We start from the raw sequence: 17,847 nt of genomic DNA on the forward strand, positions 1-17,847 counted from the left end.
ATAAAAAAATAAAATAAAATAAATTCCCTACCTACCCATGGCCAAACTGACAACCAACAGGAAACCAACAATATATTTTACTTTGCCTAAGCACTCGCAAATATGTCAGTCTAAAACTATATCCATTGAATAAGGACCTGGCGATGAAGGGGGTTTCAGTGCCCCCTGCTGCTGGCGGTCAATGTGTTAAGCAGTGGTCTAATAGCTCTTAGGCAGTGGTCTGATAGCTCTTAGGCAGTGGTCTGATAGGTCTTAAGCAGTGGTCTGATAGCTCTTGGAATATCCGTCACCCTATATTCGTTGATGTCCCAAAGCTTCTGGAACTGCTGAATGAAGGGTTGGACCAGGTCTGGCTCTTCAGTGACCAGAATGTTCTCCTTGTTGTTCAGCACTGCATTCGTCCAGTTGAGAGAACCAGTGATGAGGCGGCGCTTGTCCACCACTGCAAACTTGTGGTGCATGTGCACAGCACTCGAGTCACACCGTACACAGATACCTGTAGAGGGAAGGAGTTGGACAGGGAGTAAGGGTGAGGAGCAGCAAACTTTGATTTACACCATTTAAATCAAATCAAATCAAATGTATTTGTAAGGCCTGACAACACACGTTAATGTCCCCATGGGCCGGACACGTCTTCTTTAACACTTTGGTCGCCAAAAACGCCTTACCACATCATTCCCCGCCATGCTCATTCTGCCAATGACGCCGTAACACGTCATTGATATCAATATTTCAAAAATCTGTGATCGCAATCATATTTCTCCCCCGGAGACTTGAGATCTACTGTTGATCCCCTCTCAACTCTCCAACGGTTCAAGAGCGCCATCTGGTGGCCGATCGGCGGATCGCCCAAACCGGAAACGGAAGCTGGTGCTCATTCCAATTCGGTCCGATCACTCGCTAATAGTCCCAGGACTCGAGCTAGACACAATGGATAGCAATCCGTTACCAATAACTCGATAAACAACATGATTTGGACGTATATACTATTATACAACCTGGAGATGGATCGCATATTTCTACATCCCATAATAGGAATATTTCTGCTCCACGCTCATCGCCCAACGCTACGAGGAAGCTACGGTGAGATTCAGCGTTTTTTTTTAACGTGTTCGATATAAACTGCTCTGATGATCATATCACCCACACTAGATGAATCATCTAACATTGGCCACGGAATTATAAACGACCCCCCCCCCCCCAATCCGGTCAACATCAGATGATAAGTAGTAACTTCTAGAAGCACGTCCATTTGACATTTTTTATCTTGCGCAGATTGCTATCAAACTGTATTTGATCATCAATATAATGCATTTAGGGCTATAAATCACGTTCTGGAGAATGCTGCAGAAAACGATAAAAACATACTTATACTTTAGACCGTATTTTAGTATGAATATGTGAATGAAAAAGTATAACGTTGCTACACCCTGAACAATATATACTTGACGTTGAATGGGCCATAGTAATGTCAATTTAGCAATACAATTTAAAAAGTTATAGCCCTGCAAAGAAGGGGAACTTCTCCATAGAAAAATAGAGCTGGCGTGGGATGGTTTGTGAATATAAGCCTGGCGACCAAAGTGTTAAACAAGTCAAGAAGAAACATCAAAATAAATCAAGAACAACAAAAACACAAGTAAAAAAAAAAAAAAAAAAAAATGAATGCAACACTCCCAGACATACCCCACGCGAAGGTAAGGAAAAACTCACTAAAACCTAGCAATAGGAAAAAATGCACCACAGGCAATGTGGAGGAGCGAAACCTTAGAAGGGCCCTTCAAGGGGGGATGTCTCTGTAGGAAAGCCCTGCTAATAAGACTACTTTGTTCTGTACTGACCCTTTAAGAGCTCCCCCCCTTTAATGTGAGCGAGCTGGTCTCAGTGTTATTGTCTGACGACTACTTTGTTCTGTACCGGTCCTCTAAGAGTTCCTCCCCTTTAACGTGAGCGAGCCGGTCTCAGTGTTATTGTCTGACGACTACTTTGTTCTGTACCGGTCCTCTAAGAGTTCCTCCCCTTTAACGTGAGCGAGCCGGTCTCAGTGTTACCGTCTAACGACGTGCTGTAGTAGTTTACCCTGTCCCCTTGGGATAACGTGTGCGTCAATGAACGTGAGTACTTTACCTGCGTTTAGTTCGTTCATTCAGTTTACTCTGTACTTAGTGCGTCCCCGCTGATCCATTCCTGTTGACGTCATTCCCCCCGTTATTGAAACACCGCGCCGTTAGCTTAGCTACACGTTAGCCAACCTACGTTCCCCCTCCTATGATATGCTGCTGCGTTGCGTGGCTAGCTTAGACGCACGTTAGCTAGCCTAAGCTATAACTATAACTCACTCATTACCCCTAGTGAACTGAATGTATCTTACACCTGGTTTACAGTCCACTTACCTATACTGTTTACATGCACTGAAGGAGTAATTCCCTGCATAGGTTATGTAGGTTATGTATATTAACTCTGGTTAAGTGAATGCTATAGTTACTATTTGCACTATACTACTAACGGATATTCTTGTTTATGTACATCACTACTGTGTTATTAATGTATACTGTATTGTATTCCTCTGTAGACAACCACACCTGGAAATCTATCAAATAACAACCAGTAACTGCAGCACGCCTCTGTGTAATTCTTTAACGGGTGTTACAACCCCATAGTGTCCGCCAGTTCCATCAAACGCACCCTGTGGAGGCCCTAGCCCTCCGTTTCATGGTCCTTCGAGCCGGATGGAGCTCCTTCAAGACGCTATGGCAGACCAGGACAACACAGAGACCACCGCTCACCCGCAGAGAGAGCGCCACCTACCAAGCCACCTACGTGACTTCGAAGTGGGATACGAACCTCAACCCAGTACTCAACTCAGTACCCAACCCAGTACTCAACTCAGTACCCAACCTAGCGCTCAACCTAACACCCCGCCTAGTACTCAACCCAGTACTCAACTCAGTACTCAACCCAGTACTCAATCCAGTACTCAACCCAGTACTCAACCCAGTACTCAACCCAGTACTCAACCTAGTACTCAACTCCGTACTCAATCACAAGATGAACCCCCAAAGGCCCTACCCCACGCATCACAGCGCCGGGATAGCGAGACGAGGAACCCATCTACGAGGAGCGAGCGGTCAGGTGTTGGCTCCCATCGTTCATACCCGGCGAGCGAGGCAAGGGGCCCGTCTGAAGGTAGTAGGCCCTCACATCAACCAACTCATAGATCCACCATAAGGTCAGGTGCCTGCTCCCATCGCTCATGCCCGGCGAATGAGGCAAGGGACCCGTCCGAAGGTAGTAGGTCCTCATACCGGTCAATTCCTAGACCCACCATAAGGTCAGGCGTTGGTCCCCATCGTTCATCCGGGAGCGTACACACACAACATGCTCTCTCACCAGTCCAGGAAGCTATCCTCCAGGAGCACATCCACTCCCTGGAGCTCGAGGAGCTACAGCGCCAGGTAGAAGAAGACGGCAACGCCGACCTGGAGTGCCAACGCTTACAGCGCATACAGCAGGAAGCACAAGATGCAAGAGAAGCTATCGCTACACGCCTCGACAGGCAGAGGCGGCTTAAGAAGAAGGAGCAGGAACTTCAATTAGCCAAAATTGTCACCTCACTTCTTCAAGAGTCCGAGACGGGACCACGTAGCGGTGCATCGTCCCCCCGGGGCTCCTACACCCTACCAGCGATGCACGCCCCACCTGCCAACGCTCCCGCAGGCTCACCGCATCAACCCATCTCTCACCTACACCCTGCACCCTCTCTTGTGCCCGCAGCAGTATCTGAGCCGACCTATCCACCACCTGGACTACAGCACCACGTAGTGGCACCTGTGCCTCTAGCACTCCCTACTATACCACAGAACATGCATTCCCCGCCGGCTAACCCAGCCGCCATCACCCCAGTGATGCACCATCCAGCACAGGCGACGTCTCGCTCTGCCGCTCCCCCTGTGTCATGGTACCCAGCTCCTAACATGCCTGGTCCAATTGAGCAACCTACGACCTCACACGAACCTTCTGTAGCTACACACAGTACCCAGAGTCCTACCTACGGTGCGACCATCTCTACTGCAGCCCCACCATATCAGAACGCGAGTCCTGCTGCACCTCACATGGTTCTTACCCCGCCACAGGTTATATCGGGGCATTTACAGCACCCAGGATCAGAGATGCTGATTACCTCTCCCTACGGCATCCCACAGCCGATGCTGCCAGTCTTTGAACGTGACCGCGAAAGTGACTTTGCCCTACTCAAGATAGCCTTGGATAACTTGATGGGTAGTACCGGGCACCTGTCTGAACAGTATAAGTACCAGGTGCTCCTCGGCCACTTGAAACTCCCCAGTGCTCTCCACCTCGCCAGAGCCTACATGTACGACCCTCGACCGTATACCGCTGCATTGCAAGCCCTGCAAGACAAGTACGGCCAACCCAGACAGCTCGTCCAATCAGAGTTAGGCGCCATTCTCAACTCACCTCCCATCAAGTTCGGTGACACTGAAGCCTTCGACTCCTTCGCCCTGTCCATCCAGTCTCTGGTGGGCATGCTCGGGACACTTGAAGGTCAAAACGGGTACGAGTTGAGATGCGGATCCCACGTCGACCGGCTCCTGAGCAAGATGCCCCCTTCAGTCAGGGACGGATTCATCGAATACTGCCTCAGCCGCGGCATTCTCCGGACAGGGTCAGACCTGACATACACCCTGCCCGACCTGGCAGCCTGGCTCCAGATGAAGTCACAGGCTAAGCGCCTCTCAAGTCGAGCCGCAGCGCTCTATCAGTGCGACGCACCCAAGCCAACCAAGCAAGACCAACGTGTCACCCACTATAAGGAGAAGACCACAACCATCCTCCTCAATGCTGGGGAAGTCGCTAGTACCCCAGAGCCTACTCGCTACAAAACCCCTTTCAAGTCCAAACCGTATTGCCCCTATTGTGACAACAAGGAGCACTTCTTGAATGCTTGTGACGACTTCAAGACGCTATCTACCAGCCAGGCCGTGAAGTGGATCAGAGAGGAGAAACGGTGCTGGAAGTGTGGCCGCAAACACTCTGCCGAAGCATGTACTCTGACGCGCCCATGCAATACATGCAAAGAACAGCACCTTACCATTCTGCACGACTCCATACAGCAGGGTGAAACCACAGTCTGTATGGTCACTACACCACCCACTAAGGTATACCTCGACCGGCCCAACCGTCCACAACAGGTTATGTTAAAGGTCATCAAGGTCATCTTGAGGAACGGGGACCAAGCCCTGGAGACCTATGCCGTGTTGGACGACGGCTCTGAACGAAGTATCGTTCTGCCTCAAGCCGTGCGGCGGCTGAACCTAACCAGAACGCCAGAGACTCTCCATCTACAAACCGTCCAGCAGAATGTCGAACAGCTCCAGGGCAGCTCCGTCTCCTTCGACGTTTCTCCATGGTGCACGCCTTCCCAGAAGTATCGGATCCACCAGGCCTTCACCGCCGAAGGCCTCAGCCTGGCCGAACACTCTTATCCTGTGGCCGCACTACAGAAATGCTACAAGCACCTCCACGGCCTGCCCCCTACCACCAGTCGACCATGCCCAGCCACTACTTCTGATTGGTTCAGATATGCCACACCTTCTGACCCCAGTACAGCCTGTACGCGCAGGCCCACCAGGCGGCCCCGTCGGTATTTGCACCCGACTAGGTTGGTCACTCCAGGGCCCTACAAACCTTGCCCAGACTACATCTTCTTCACAGTGCCTCCACACTGCCACTGCCTCTCCAGCCACAGAGCTCTTCAGGAATGTCGAGCGCCTCTGGCAAGTCGACACTCTCCCTTACATCAGCACGAAGGCAGTCACCCGCTCCAAGCAAGATCAGCAAGCCATGGTCGCGCTCCAAGCACTCACTACCAGGGTCAAGGTCGACTGAGTCCAGCGCTACGCTACTCCCCTGCTTCGGCAAGCAAATGCTACCCCACTACATGTCCCTAAGGAAGCTGTGCTGCCATGCCTCCGCAGCATAGAGAGAAGACTTACCAAGGACCCCAAACGAGCCAAGGTCTACTGTAATGAGATACGGAAACTGGAGAAGGCTGGTTACGTGGCAAGGATAACCCCGGCAGAAGCTGACCAGTCTGCAGAATCCTACTACATCCCGCACCATATGGTGACCCACAACAGTAAGGACAGGATCGTTTTTAACTGTTCATTCCAGTACCAAGGCCTGTCCCTAAATGACCTTCTGCTTCCTGGACCTACACTCGGGCCAACCCTGCTCGGTGTCCTCCTCAGGTTTCGTCAGCATGCCGTGGCAGTCAGTGGCGACATCAAAGGTATGTTTCACCAGATCCGCCTGCTGCCTACCGACAAGCCAGTGCTGCGCTTCATCTGGAGGAACATGGAGAGGGAGAAGGAGCCGGATATCTATGAGTGGCAGGTACTTCCATTCGGGACAACCTGTAGCCCCTGCTGTGCCATTTACGCCCTCCAGCAACACATCCAAAACGACACAGAGGGCAATTCCAACTTGATCGAGCAGTCCTTCTATGTCGACAACTGTCTGCATAGCACACACTCCGCCGAAGAGGCCAAGCGTCTCGTCGATGAACTCCGCCATCACCTACAGACGGGAGGGTTTGAGGTCCGCCAGTGGGCAAGCAACGTGCCTATGGTCATCGAGCACCTTCCGCCCGAAGCCCGCTCCGAAAGCAGCGAACTGTGGCTCTCCAAGAGTAGTAGTGATCTTCAGGAGCCTACACTGGGCCTACGCTGGAACTGCCTCAATGACTCCCTGGGCTATAAGCATCGCCCTGTGGAGACCTCAGCACCTACCATGAGGAACCTCTACAGAGTACTTGCCTGCCAGTACGACCCCCTTGGCTACATTGTACCTTTCACCACAAGAGCCAAGGTCATCATACAAGACCTTTGGAAGGAGGAGGTCGGCTGGGACGACCCAATCCGACCCCAAAGCCTGCTCGACAGATGGCGCACCTGGGAGCAAGAGATCCCTCACCTCATACACCTGGAGTTCCACCGAGCCTACGCTCCACCACATGCGAACACCTCTACTTCGACCAGGGACCTCCACATCTTCTGTGACGCGTCCGAGCGTGCATACGGCTCTGTCGCCTACATGCGGACCATGGATGACCAACAGCAAGTCCACATTTCCTTTGTGCTCGCTAGGTCTCGGGTGGCCCCCAGGAAGCAGCTGTCGATGCCCCGACTCGAGCTGAGCGCTGCCCTCACAGGTGCCCAGCTTAATGATGTACTTCAAGCCGAGCTCACCGTCCCCATCCAACGGGTCGTCTTGTGGTCGGATTCCACCACAGTTCTCCATTGGATCAAGTCAGAGTCCTGTAGATATAAGGTCTTCGTGGGCACACGAGTTGCGGAAATCCAGAACCTGACCGAGCCCGATAACTGGAGATACGTGAACTCTGCCTCAAACCCAGCAGATGACATCACTCGGGGCCTAACCTTGGAGGAACTGGTACGACCACATCGATGGCACAAAGGTCCAGAGTTCCTCTACCTACCTGAAGACCAGTGGCCTACTATGCCCTCTGCTCATCCCGAGTCTGACGGCCACGAGATGAAGAAGTCTGCCATAATCTGTCATGTAACCACCTCTCCCAGTCCTCTGCTCCCTGCCGTTGAAGACTTCACTTCATGGAAGGATCTCGTCCAAGCAACAGCCAGGTCCCTTCACGGTGCGGCTGACGCCCAGACTACAGATCAGCCCTACGAAGCAGCTGACGTCCTCAATGCAGAGAAGGTCCTCCTTACACGAGCCCAGCTGGACTCATTCCCCGAAGAGATCAAGGCCCTCCAGTCTGACCGACCTCTTCCCTCAGACAGTCGTTTGAGCTCCCTATCTCCGGAGTATGACAAGGCTACAGGCCTCCTCAGAGTAGGCGGTAGGCTGCGCAGAGCCGAGAACTTGGGGATGGATGCCATTCACCCAATCGTCTTGGACCCACATCACCCCCTGACAAGGCTGATCATCCTCTTGATCAAACCCTTCTCCACCCCGGGCCTGAGAGGGTATTCGCTGATCTTCGATCCCGATTCTGGGTTCTACGAGGAAGAGAAGCAATCCGCAAGCATCAACACACCTGCCGAGAATGTCATCTGTGGCGAGCAAAACCCGACATGCCTAAAATGGCCGACCTTCCGCCCTGTCGCCTGCGTCTCTACAAGCCCCCATTCTATTCTACAGGAGTAGACTGTTTCGGGCCATTTCACATCAAGATAGGGCGCCGGAATGAGAAGAGGTGGGGGATCGTCTACAAGTGTATGACTACACGCTGCATACACCTTGACCTCCTAGAAAGCCTGGACTCTGACGCCTTCTTGATGTCCCTGAGGCGTTTCATCTCACGCCGCGGCACACCTTTCGAGCTCCTCAGCGATAATGGCACAAACTTTGTCGGAGGAAACAGAGAGCTGCAGGAAGCCTTTGCCGAGATGGAACCCAGACTGAAGGAACAGTTAGCTAAGCAGAAGATTACGTTCCGCTTCAACCCGCCGAGCGCACCGCACTTTGGTGGAACTTGGGAGAGGGAGGTGAAGTCGGTGAAGACTGCCCTCAGAGTCATCCTGAAAGATCAGATAGTGTCTGAGACCGTCCTCCACACAGTCCTCATCGAAGTGGAGGGCATCATGAATGCAAAGCCATTGGGCTACCTCTCCTCGGACGTTGCAGACCCTGATCCCGTTACCCCGAACCTCCTCATCATGGGACGCCGTGACTCGTCTCTACCTCAAGCAGTTTACGACTCCAGTGACCTCCTTGGGAAACGTCGCTGGAGGCATAGTCAAGTGCTGGCCGACCACTTCTGGTCTGCATTCATTCGCCACTACTTACCGGGTCTACAGGAGAGGCAGAAGTGGAGGAAGGACGGCAAGGAACTGTCACTAGGCCAGGTGGCCCTAATCGTTGACCCACAGCTCCCTCGGGCACTCTGGCCTGTCGGGAAGGTCACTCAGACATACCCTGGAGCTGACGGGCGCATCCGCACCGCCGCTGTCCAAGTGAAGGACCGAACATACCTGCGCCCTGTGTCCCGGTTGGTGCAGCTCCCGAGCCTCCCGGATACCGAGGACCCCAGAGACTTTCCCGTTTTAGTTCAAAAGGTCTAAGTAGACTTTTGGGTGCGGCTGTGTAGGAAAGCCCTGCTAATAAGACTACTTTGTTCTGTACTGACCCTTTAAGAGCTCCCCCCCTTTAATGTGAGCGAGCTGGTCTCAGTGTTATTGTCTGACGACTACTTTGTTCTGTACCGGTCCTCTAAGAGTTCCTCCCCTTTAACGTGAGCGAGCCGGTCTCAGTGTTATTGTCTGACGACTACTTTGTTCTGTACCGGTCCTCTAGAGTTCCTCCCCTTTAACGTGAGCGAGCCGGTCTCAGTGTTACCGTCTAACGACGTGCTGTAGTAGTTTACCCTGTCCCCTTGGGATAACGTGTGCGTCAATGAACGTGAGTACTTTACCTGCGTTTAGTTCATTCATTCAGTTTACTCTGTACTTAGTGCGTCCCCGCTGATCCATTCCTGTTGACGTCATTCCCCCCGTTATTGAAACACCGCGCCGTTAGCTTAGCTACACGTTAGCCAACCTACGTTCCCCCTCCTATGATATGCTGCTGCGTTGCGTGGCTAGCTTAGACGCACGTTAGCTAGCCTAAGCTATAACTATAACTCACTCATTACCCCTAGTGAACTGAATGTATCTTACACCTGGTTTACAGTCCACTTACCTATACTGTTTACATGCACTGAAGGAGTAATTCCCTGCATAGGTTATGTAGGTAATGTATATTAACTCTGGTTAAGTGAATGCTATAGTTACTATTTGCACTATACTACTAACGGATATTCTTGTTTATGTACATCACTACTGTGTTATTAATGTATACTGTATTGTATTCCTCTGTAGACAACCACACCTGGAAATCTATCAAATAACAACCAGTAACTGCAGCACGCCTCTGTGTAATTCTTTAACGGGTGTTACAACCCCATAGTGTCCGCCAGTTCCATCAAACGCACCCTGTGGAGGCCCTAGCCCTCCGTTTCAGTCTCCCTTCTTAGATCTCAGTGATAGAAGTGTTGCAATAAAACAGGCGAACAGTTAAAAGTCCCTTGTCACCATCTCATGTAAATAAAGTTACAGTTTGAAAGCATAAGGGCTGATTCCTTCACTTTTCTTGGCAGACCTGGGGGGCTGGCGTAAAATAGACAATGTTCTTAACGGACTCCCCGCTGTTGAAACATCTATGATCTGGCTCAACTAGGCTTGCTATTCCGTACAATATGCACATAATACATGACCATACATTTTGGTTGAATGCCATACCTCAAGCAAGTGTAACAAGCTTGTACAGAGGATTCTCCCCCATACAAAAACACCCCTAATAATGTCCTTCTGAGATGCACATACATGCATGCAATATGCACACAGACATTCACCCTCACTCCCACTCGCATCAAGAGACGCACACTTTACCTAATGTAATTTGTTGTCTGGTTGCCAACTCTGAAGTAAGATTAGACTTAATTAGATTGAAAGCAGAGAGAGTAAAAGAGATGCATACTAGGCTCATTACTCTCAAGCTTCTCAAAGCACTAGTACTCTGACTCATAGCAAAGCTTGCAGTCACCACCCCCCCCCCCCCCCCCCCCTCAGACCAGTTTCTATCATGCTCCAAGTTCACATTAGGGAAGCAGATACACGGTTTAATGATGACTAGACTGATCTGTGAACTAGGAATGAACACATTGTGATGAATAAGACCGAAGTCATCGGAGTTCCGGTTTGCGATGATCAGGTAGACAGCTACAGGGAAGAGCTCCCGGTCAATGAATAGGGATGGGTACCTACGTGCTTTTCACATTTGAACCGATACCGGCAGGGATGCATTGCTCATGGGACGGAGTTGCACGGCGGGCAACCAGCTTTTGTGAGCAGAAGCGCACGCACGCACATGCACGGATGTGCGCGCAAATACGTGTGCGCTCAAGAACGCGCTGCACTCGTGGCGTGTACCTGGCTACTGTACCTTGCATTATGCATAACAATAGCGCATGGAATGCAACCCATTTCATGGCAATCACATTCATAGGTTTGGTGTGAACGGTGCTCTGCCTGACTCAGACCATCGTTCACACCAAACCTGAGGGGGAGGGGGCAGGGAGCTCTGTCTATTCCATCCTATCCTATCCAACTACTACACTACAGTAAAATACTTATGCACAAGTCATTCCATGCAGCACTGCAGAATGTGAAAGGGGATTCAGTGCCATGAATCAAATTATCACCAATAATTTTCAATTAAACACAAGTTGTCTGATTATTTTAAGTTTGCTTTTGTGTTTGTGTGTAAAACTATTTCTTTAATTGAATAATTAACTAATTAACAATGTAACTACAATTACATTTAAAACATTGTTTTTCCACCATATCTGTTGACAATATAATTTCTTTATATATTGAAGGCTACATCCTGTGCGCACGCGAGGGAACATTTATGTGCAACCAGCTTTGAAATCACCAACACATGCCTGGATACCGGTACCTGTGAATCGATACCGGTACCCAACGGTACCTTTTTTCGGTACTTTAGTCTCTAAAAATGTAATCTACCTACCTCAGTTGTAAAAAAAAAAAAATCCAAACTTACAATTTAATAAATAAATAATGTATTATTATTACTTTATTACTATTTATTACATCTTAATGATGTAAAGCACTTTGAACTGCAATCCCCTGTATGAAAGGTGCTATACAAATAGTTATTATTTATTTAGAACATACACAGTCACACACATATCTTTAAATAAATGTTGTTTATTTAAAAAAATATGTTTTACAAATTAACTAAAAAAGGTACACATCTATATATTTAAATTAGGGATGCTCGATATTGGCTTTTTTACCGATACCGATATTGTCCAACTCTTAATTTCCGATACCGATATCAACCGATACCGATATATGCAGGGTTTCCCCCCCAAAAAAACGGAATAATTTCAGGTAATTAACATTACATATCTCTTGTTGTGGAATTAACACAACATTATGCATACTTTTTGACAATAAATAAAATCAGAATTTGTTCTTACTTGCTTTCCTGGGTAAATAAAGGTTATAGAAAAAAATTAAAATAAAATAAATTTTTAAAACAGATACCGATATTTTCCGATATCACATTTTAATGCCAATATCGGCCGATAATATCGGTAGGCCGATAATATCGGTAGGCCGATAATATCGGACATCCCTAATTTAAATACAAAATAAATAAAGGTATTGTATTTCACAAAATAACAAGTATAAAACAAGGGTAAACAAACCACTCTAGCAGCAATTAACACTTTAATCGCAGATGACGTGTTTAGACGTCATTCCTCGCCATGCTCATTCTGCCGAAGACGCCGTAACTCGTCTTTGATATCAATAATTCAAAAATCTGTGATCGAAATCATATTTCTCCTCCGGAGACATGAGATGTACTGGTGAGCTCCGCTCAACTGTCTAACGGTTCAAGAGCGCCATCTGGTGGCCGATCGGCAGATCGGCCAAGAGGGAGGGGCGCGCCAAACAGGAAGTGCTCATCCATAATCCGTCCGGGCACTCGCGATCGGTAGCCGGACTCCATCTCAACACACTGGATAATCAATCGCTCGCCCTAACTCAATAAAGAACGTTATTACATGGCGTTTTCACATTCGCCGAAATGCTTGCTTGTGATTGGTCAATAGCCCCCCGACAGCGGTCATTATTTTTCAATAATGACCGCTGTTTTTTCAATAATGACCGCAGTGCGCAGCTGTTGGCAATCAAGCCCACATCAGTGCAGCAAATCAGACACACCTGCCGCGCTGCACTGACAGCGGAGTGTCAGCGGAGCCAGAACAGAGGCTGCCCGCGATAATAATAATCACTTTATTTGGGCTGACAGAGCCACAGAACAACTGCGATTTGTCAAATGAATTAGGTATATTGTTAGTAAGTTAGCCATGTAATAAGCGGGATAATGTATAGCGCTGCACTGACAGCGGAGTGTCAGCGGAGCCAGAACAGAGGCTGCCCGCGATAATAATAATCACTTTATTTGGGCTGACAGAGCCACAGAACAACTGCGATTTGTCAAATGAATTAGGTATATTGTTAGTAAGTTAGCCATGTAATCCCTTACTTATTTGGACGTATATAGTATTATACAACCTGGAAATGGTTCATCAGGATCAACATCCCATAATCGAAAACTGTCTACTCCACGCTGATCGTCCAACGGTGCGAGGAAGATACGGTGACTTTCAACATTTTTTTTTTTTTTTTTTTGTCTTTTTCCCCCTCCATTTTCCGCCGATTTTCTCCCATCCCAATGTTAGTCGTATGCCAATTCCCAGTCCCTTCCTGGTCGCTGCGCACTTACCCCCCACAGTCAGATCATCTGGGAGAGTGGAGGCTACCACGTGCTTCCTCCGACACACGTCCAGCCAATCACCGCTTCTTTTCACCTGGCAGCGCGGATTCTCATTGAGAGGGCGTAGTGTGTGGGAGGACCACACTATCCCCCTCACGTCCAATCCGCGCTTAGCAGGCGCCCCGACCGAACTGTAGGAGTCGCTGTTTACAACGACCCGGACCCACCCCGCCAGCTTCTCCCACCCTCTGATACAGCCAATTGTATCAGTGCAGACGGCCAGCCAAGCTGGTGACAACCCCGGAGCTGTGAGCTGGATTCGAACAGGCAAATCCAGCTCAGCTCCGGGGCTGGTGACGAACGCAATCTCCGCTCGGCCACCTAACCGCCTTCAACGTTATTTTCTAACGTATTCTATACTAACTGATCTGATGATCATATGACCCACACTAGATGGTATAACGTTGCCCACGGAATTATAAACGCCCCCTCGCCCATCGCCCAATCGCTACCAAACTGTATTTGATCATCAATATAATGCATTTGGGGCTATAAATCAAGTTCTGAAGAAAGCTGCAGAAAACGATAAAAACATACTTATACTTTAGACCATATTTTAGTATGAATATGTGAATGAAAAAGTATATCGTTGCTACACCCTGAACAATACATATAGGACATTGAATGGGCCATAATAATGTCAATTTAGCAATAGAATTTAAAAAGTTATAGCCCTGCAAAGAAGGGGAACTTCTCCATAGACAAATAGAGCTGGCTAGGGATGGTAAATTATGAATTTAACCCATGGCGATCAAAGTGTTAAATATTCTGCTGATAAATTTTTTTTCAAATACACATCTATATATTTAAATAACAAATAAACTAAAGTATTTTACAACTGATTAAACAAACAATCTAGCAGCAATGAACTACTCTGCTGCTGATTGAGTCTAGCAGTTCTTTTCGCTCCACACTCACTGTGTCCCCCGCTTTGGAGAAGACCCGCTCTGCGGTGTGTTTTGGTCTACCGACGTCACATACTCTTCTGTCCTGAGCATAGGGAGCTAACGTTATGTCCAACGATTAGCTAACGTTAGCTTAATAACGGTAAACGGGTTACAAATATGTGAAACTATGGAAGGAGTAAGCCGACCGCTAAAAAGAAAACCCACCGCGGCAGCGCAAGCACATAAAAGAAAGTTTTGAGAAAGAGTGGAAGTTTGGAGATAGTGGTGTTTCAAGAGACTGGCTACAGTAATATGATGCTGGCCTGTAGTGATAAGTTGTTCCGTGTGGCGCAAGTATGTAAAAAAGAAAAACAGAAACAACACGTTTGTCATCTGTAGTAAATAAATGAAGCTGGAATCCATTCGTGACCATGAACAGAGCCAGTGTCATAGTATGGTCCAAGTATGGTCTTGTCAATATTCCAATGTACAGTACCCAACCCCCCCCCCCCACCCACCTCCAATGTACAGTCCCCCCCCCCCCCCCACCCAATCCAATGTACAGTTTCTACGGCAAATGTATATACTTTTTTTTTTCTGGGCTCTCTTTGTATCACAAACAGTACTGTATTTACAAATATGGTATGTCATAAATATATAGATGTAGCAGTACTGTCTATCTGTATGTCATGTATGTCATATGTTACGATGAATTGAAAATGGGGGACCCTGATGTAAACAAGACGAAAGTCTTTCTCTGGTCTGCATCCCCTTAACAATTGTATGTATTGAGCTGTACTGTACTGTACCCATTCTGCAATCTGTTAATAAAGTTTTCAATCAATCAATGAATCAATCAGTCCCATTGGCTGCATGTCTGTGTCCCGGATTCAATCAGAGCCTCTCCTCTAAAGACGCTCTGTGGCTAGGCTAACAGCCATTAACAGTAGAAATCCACAATAAATCACAGGACTATGACCGACATAATAATAACAATAATGACAGTCCAGTACTTAAATCAAAATAAATGTAGATTAAAAGATATATTATACACATAATAAGTACAATACAATACATATGCTCTTGCTTGCTCTCCCCCCCCCCCCCCCCCCTCATGACCCCCCTTTGGACAATCCATCCATTATTCCGTTTAAGACCAGGAATTACAAATTCATATGCTATCCTTTATCCTCTCCACCACATCTAACCAGGTTGCTATGCTGGCTTCATTAACACCTAAAATTTGTGCGGTAGATATCTCTAGATAAATCACATCGAGATAGGTAAGAACCCATACCTTCCGGCACATTCTATCCGGTTGAATCCAGCGTGATGCTATCAGCTTTTTAGCAGCCGTAAGACCGGACAAAATTAGTCTCTTTACCTGTATAGAGGCTGCTAACTGAGAAACATGATTCAACAACAATACAGAGGCAGTACAGGTATGGTCAGAAATAAAAATTCTGATAATTGCGTGGTTACTTCTTCCCAGAATATCTTAACAGGAGGGCATTCCCAATACATATGCATAAATGTACCCATATCACCGTTTAAACATAAGGAGCATCGAGGGTCTTGTTTGAGTCCCATTAGGTGCAAACGTCTAGGAGTTAAGTAAGTCCTATGAATAAAATTAAGATTAATCTGTTGATGATCCGGGTTGCGTGATGACAGCCGTACGTTTGCCCAAACTTCATCCCAATCAAAATCTACTTCCGCGGTCAGGTGGCGTAGCGGAGATTGCGTTCGTCACCAACGCCGGAGACGCTGGATTCGCCTTAGGGCTGGGCGATAAAACGATAACGATAACTATCGCGATAAATTATTTCCTCGAAATAAACATGAAACATGGTCGCAAAGTTTCGATATATCGATTTTCCAAGCTTGGCTCCGTTCAGCCTCGGCTCAGCACACTCACTAACAACAACCAACGTTACGTGATTACGTGTTTACGCACAACAGCTAACAACCAATCAGTGAAGGAGATGGCCGAGAGCGAAATAGACCCGGAAGGAGGTAGGACTCACTCAACAACAAGGCTTGCTAGGCTAATTAGCTTGCACGGCGATGTTTTATATATTTACGTGCCGAGTATGTGTGTGGCGTGAATTCTGAGGCCACGTTTATAGTAGTGGGGGTATACAGTGGACGTCGTTTCAATATATTGTGGCGGAAGAGAGTATTTTAGTGTCATATTTAGCAAATTGTCATGGAATACACCGCTTAGATACTACAGGCTTGCTAGGCTAATTAGCTTGCACGGCGATGTTTTATATATTTACGTGCCGAGTATGTGTGTGTTTTGAATTCTGAGGCCACGTTTATAGTAGTGTGGGGTATACAGTTCGTTTCAATATATTGTGGCGGAAGAGAGTATTTTAGTGTCATATTTATTGTCATGAGATACTCTGCTTGTCGGCTAACTGCTAACGTGCGCGGACTGATGACGACATCAACTCGACTTGAGACGTTCGCAGCAGCACAAGAAGTTAATTAAACTTGACAGACATTATATCGACGATAATTATCGATATCGAATTATATGAAAATAATTTTATAATTTTATCGCGATAACGTTTTTGGTCATATCGCCCAGCCCTAATTCGCCTGTTCGAATCCAGCTCCCGGCGTTGCTATCAGCTTGGCTGGTCGTTCACACTAATACAATTGGCAGTATTAGAGGGTGGGAAAGCTGAAGGGTGGGTCCTGGGCGTTGTGGACAGCGACCCCTACAGTTCGGTCAGGGCGCCTGCTCAGCAAGGGTAGGATCTAGGGAGAGATAGTGCGGCCTCCCACACGCTACACTCTCCCCGGTGAGAATATGCGCGGCCAGGCTGGCCTGCCGGCTGGCTGCACATGCGTCGGAGGAAAGCATGTGACAGTCTCCGGTCTCTCGGACCAACAGTAGGGGAAAGTGCGCAACAACCAGGAAGGGTGGGATGGGAGAAAAATCGGAAAAAGGAGGGGGAAAAAGATTAAAAAAAAGAAAAATAAAAATCTACTTCCAAGTTTGGTATATCCTTCCTCCAGATTAGGTCTAGAGGAAGGACATCATATGAGGACGTAAGTAAGTGACAATAAAAGTCAGAGACGAAGCCTCTCGATGTCTCCTTTTCATAAAATAATTTGTGATATCTATGGTGCTCAAGTGGCACCTTTAATGGGACTCCATGAGCCCTTAAAGCTGCTCTCAACCCTTTAATCGCCAAGGACGACTTTAGACGTCATTGCTCGCCATGCTTAATCTGCCAATGACGTCGTACAGGAGACTTGAGACTTGCTGTTGATCTCCTCTCAACTCTCCAATGGTTCAAGACCGCCATCTGGTGGCCGATCTGCGAATCGCCAAAACCGGAAAAGTGAGCGGCCGGAAGTGGTGCTCACCCATATTTCGTCCGGCTCCAGCTTGATACACTGGATAGCGATCCGTTGCCAATAACTCGATAAACAACATGATTTGGACGTATATAGTATTATACAACCTGGA

The 17,847-nt window shown here is 47.9% G+C and overlaps 1 protein-coding gene across 1 annotated transcript in view; it reads right to left on the reverse strand.

Moving 5' to 3' along the window:
• Window positions 1-230: 230 nt before the first annotated feature.
• The window catches only part of pld6 (phospholipase D family, member 6), a gene marked incomplete at both ends in the record, with an annotated part of 56,611 nt that continues 38,994 nt past the window's right edge, over window positions 231-17,847 (reverse strand). The window contains one exon of the mRNA XM_084318274.1: window positions 231-496. Within this exon, the coding sequence (XP_084174400.1) occupies window positions 231-496 (266 nt within the window). The remainder of the gene's footprint in view (window positions 497-17,847) is intronic.

Source organism: Notolepis coatsorum (assembly GCF_963971535.1).
Source record: "Notolepis coatsorum genome assembly, chromosome: 7".
NCBI lineage: Eukaryota > Metazoa > Chordata > Actinopteri > Aulopiformes > Paralepididae > Notolepis > Notolepis coatsorum.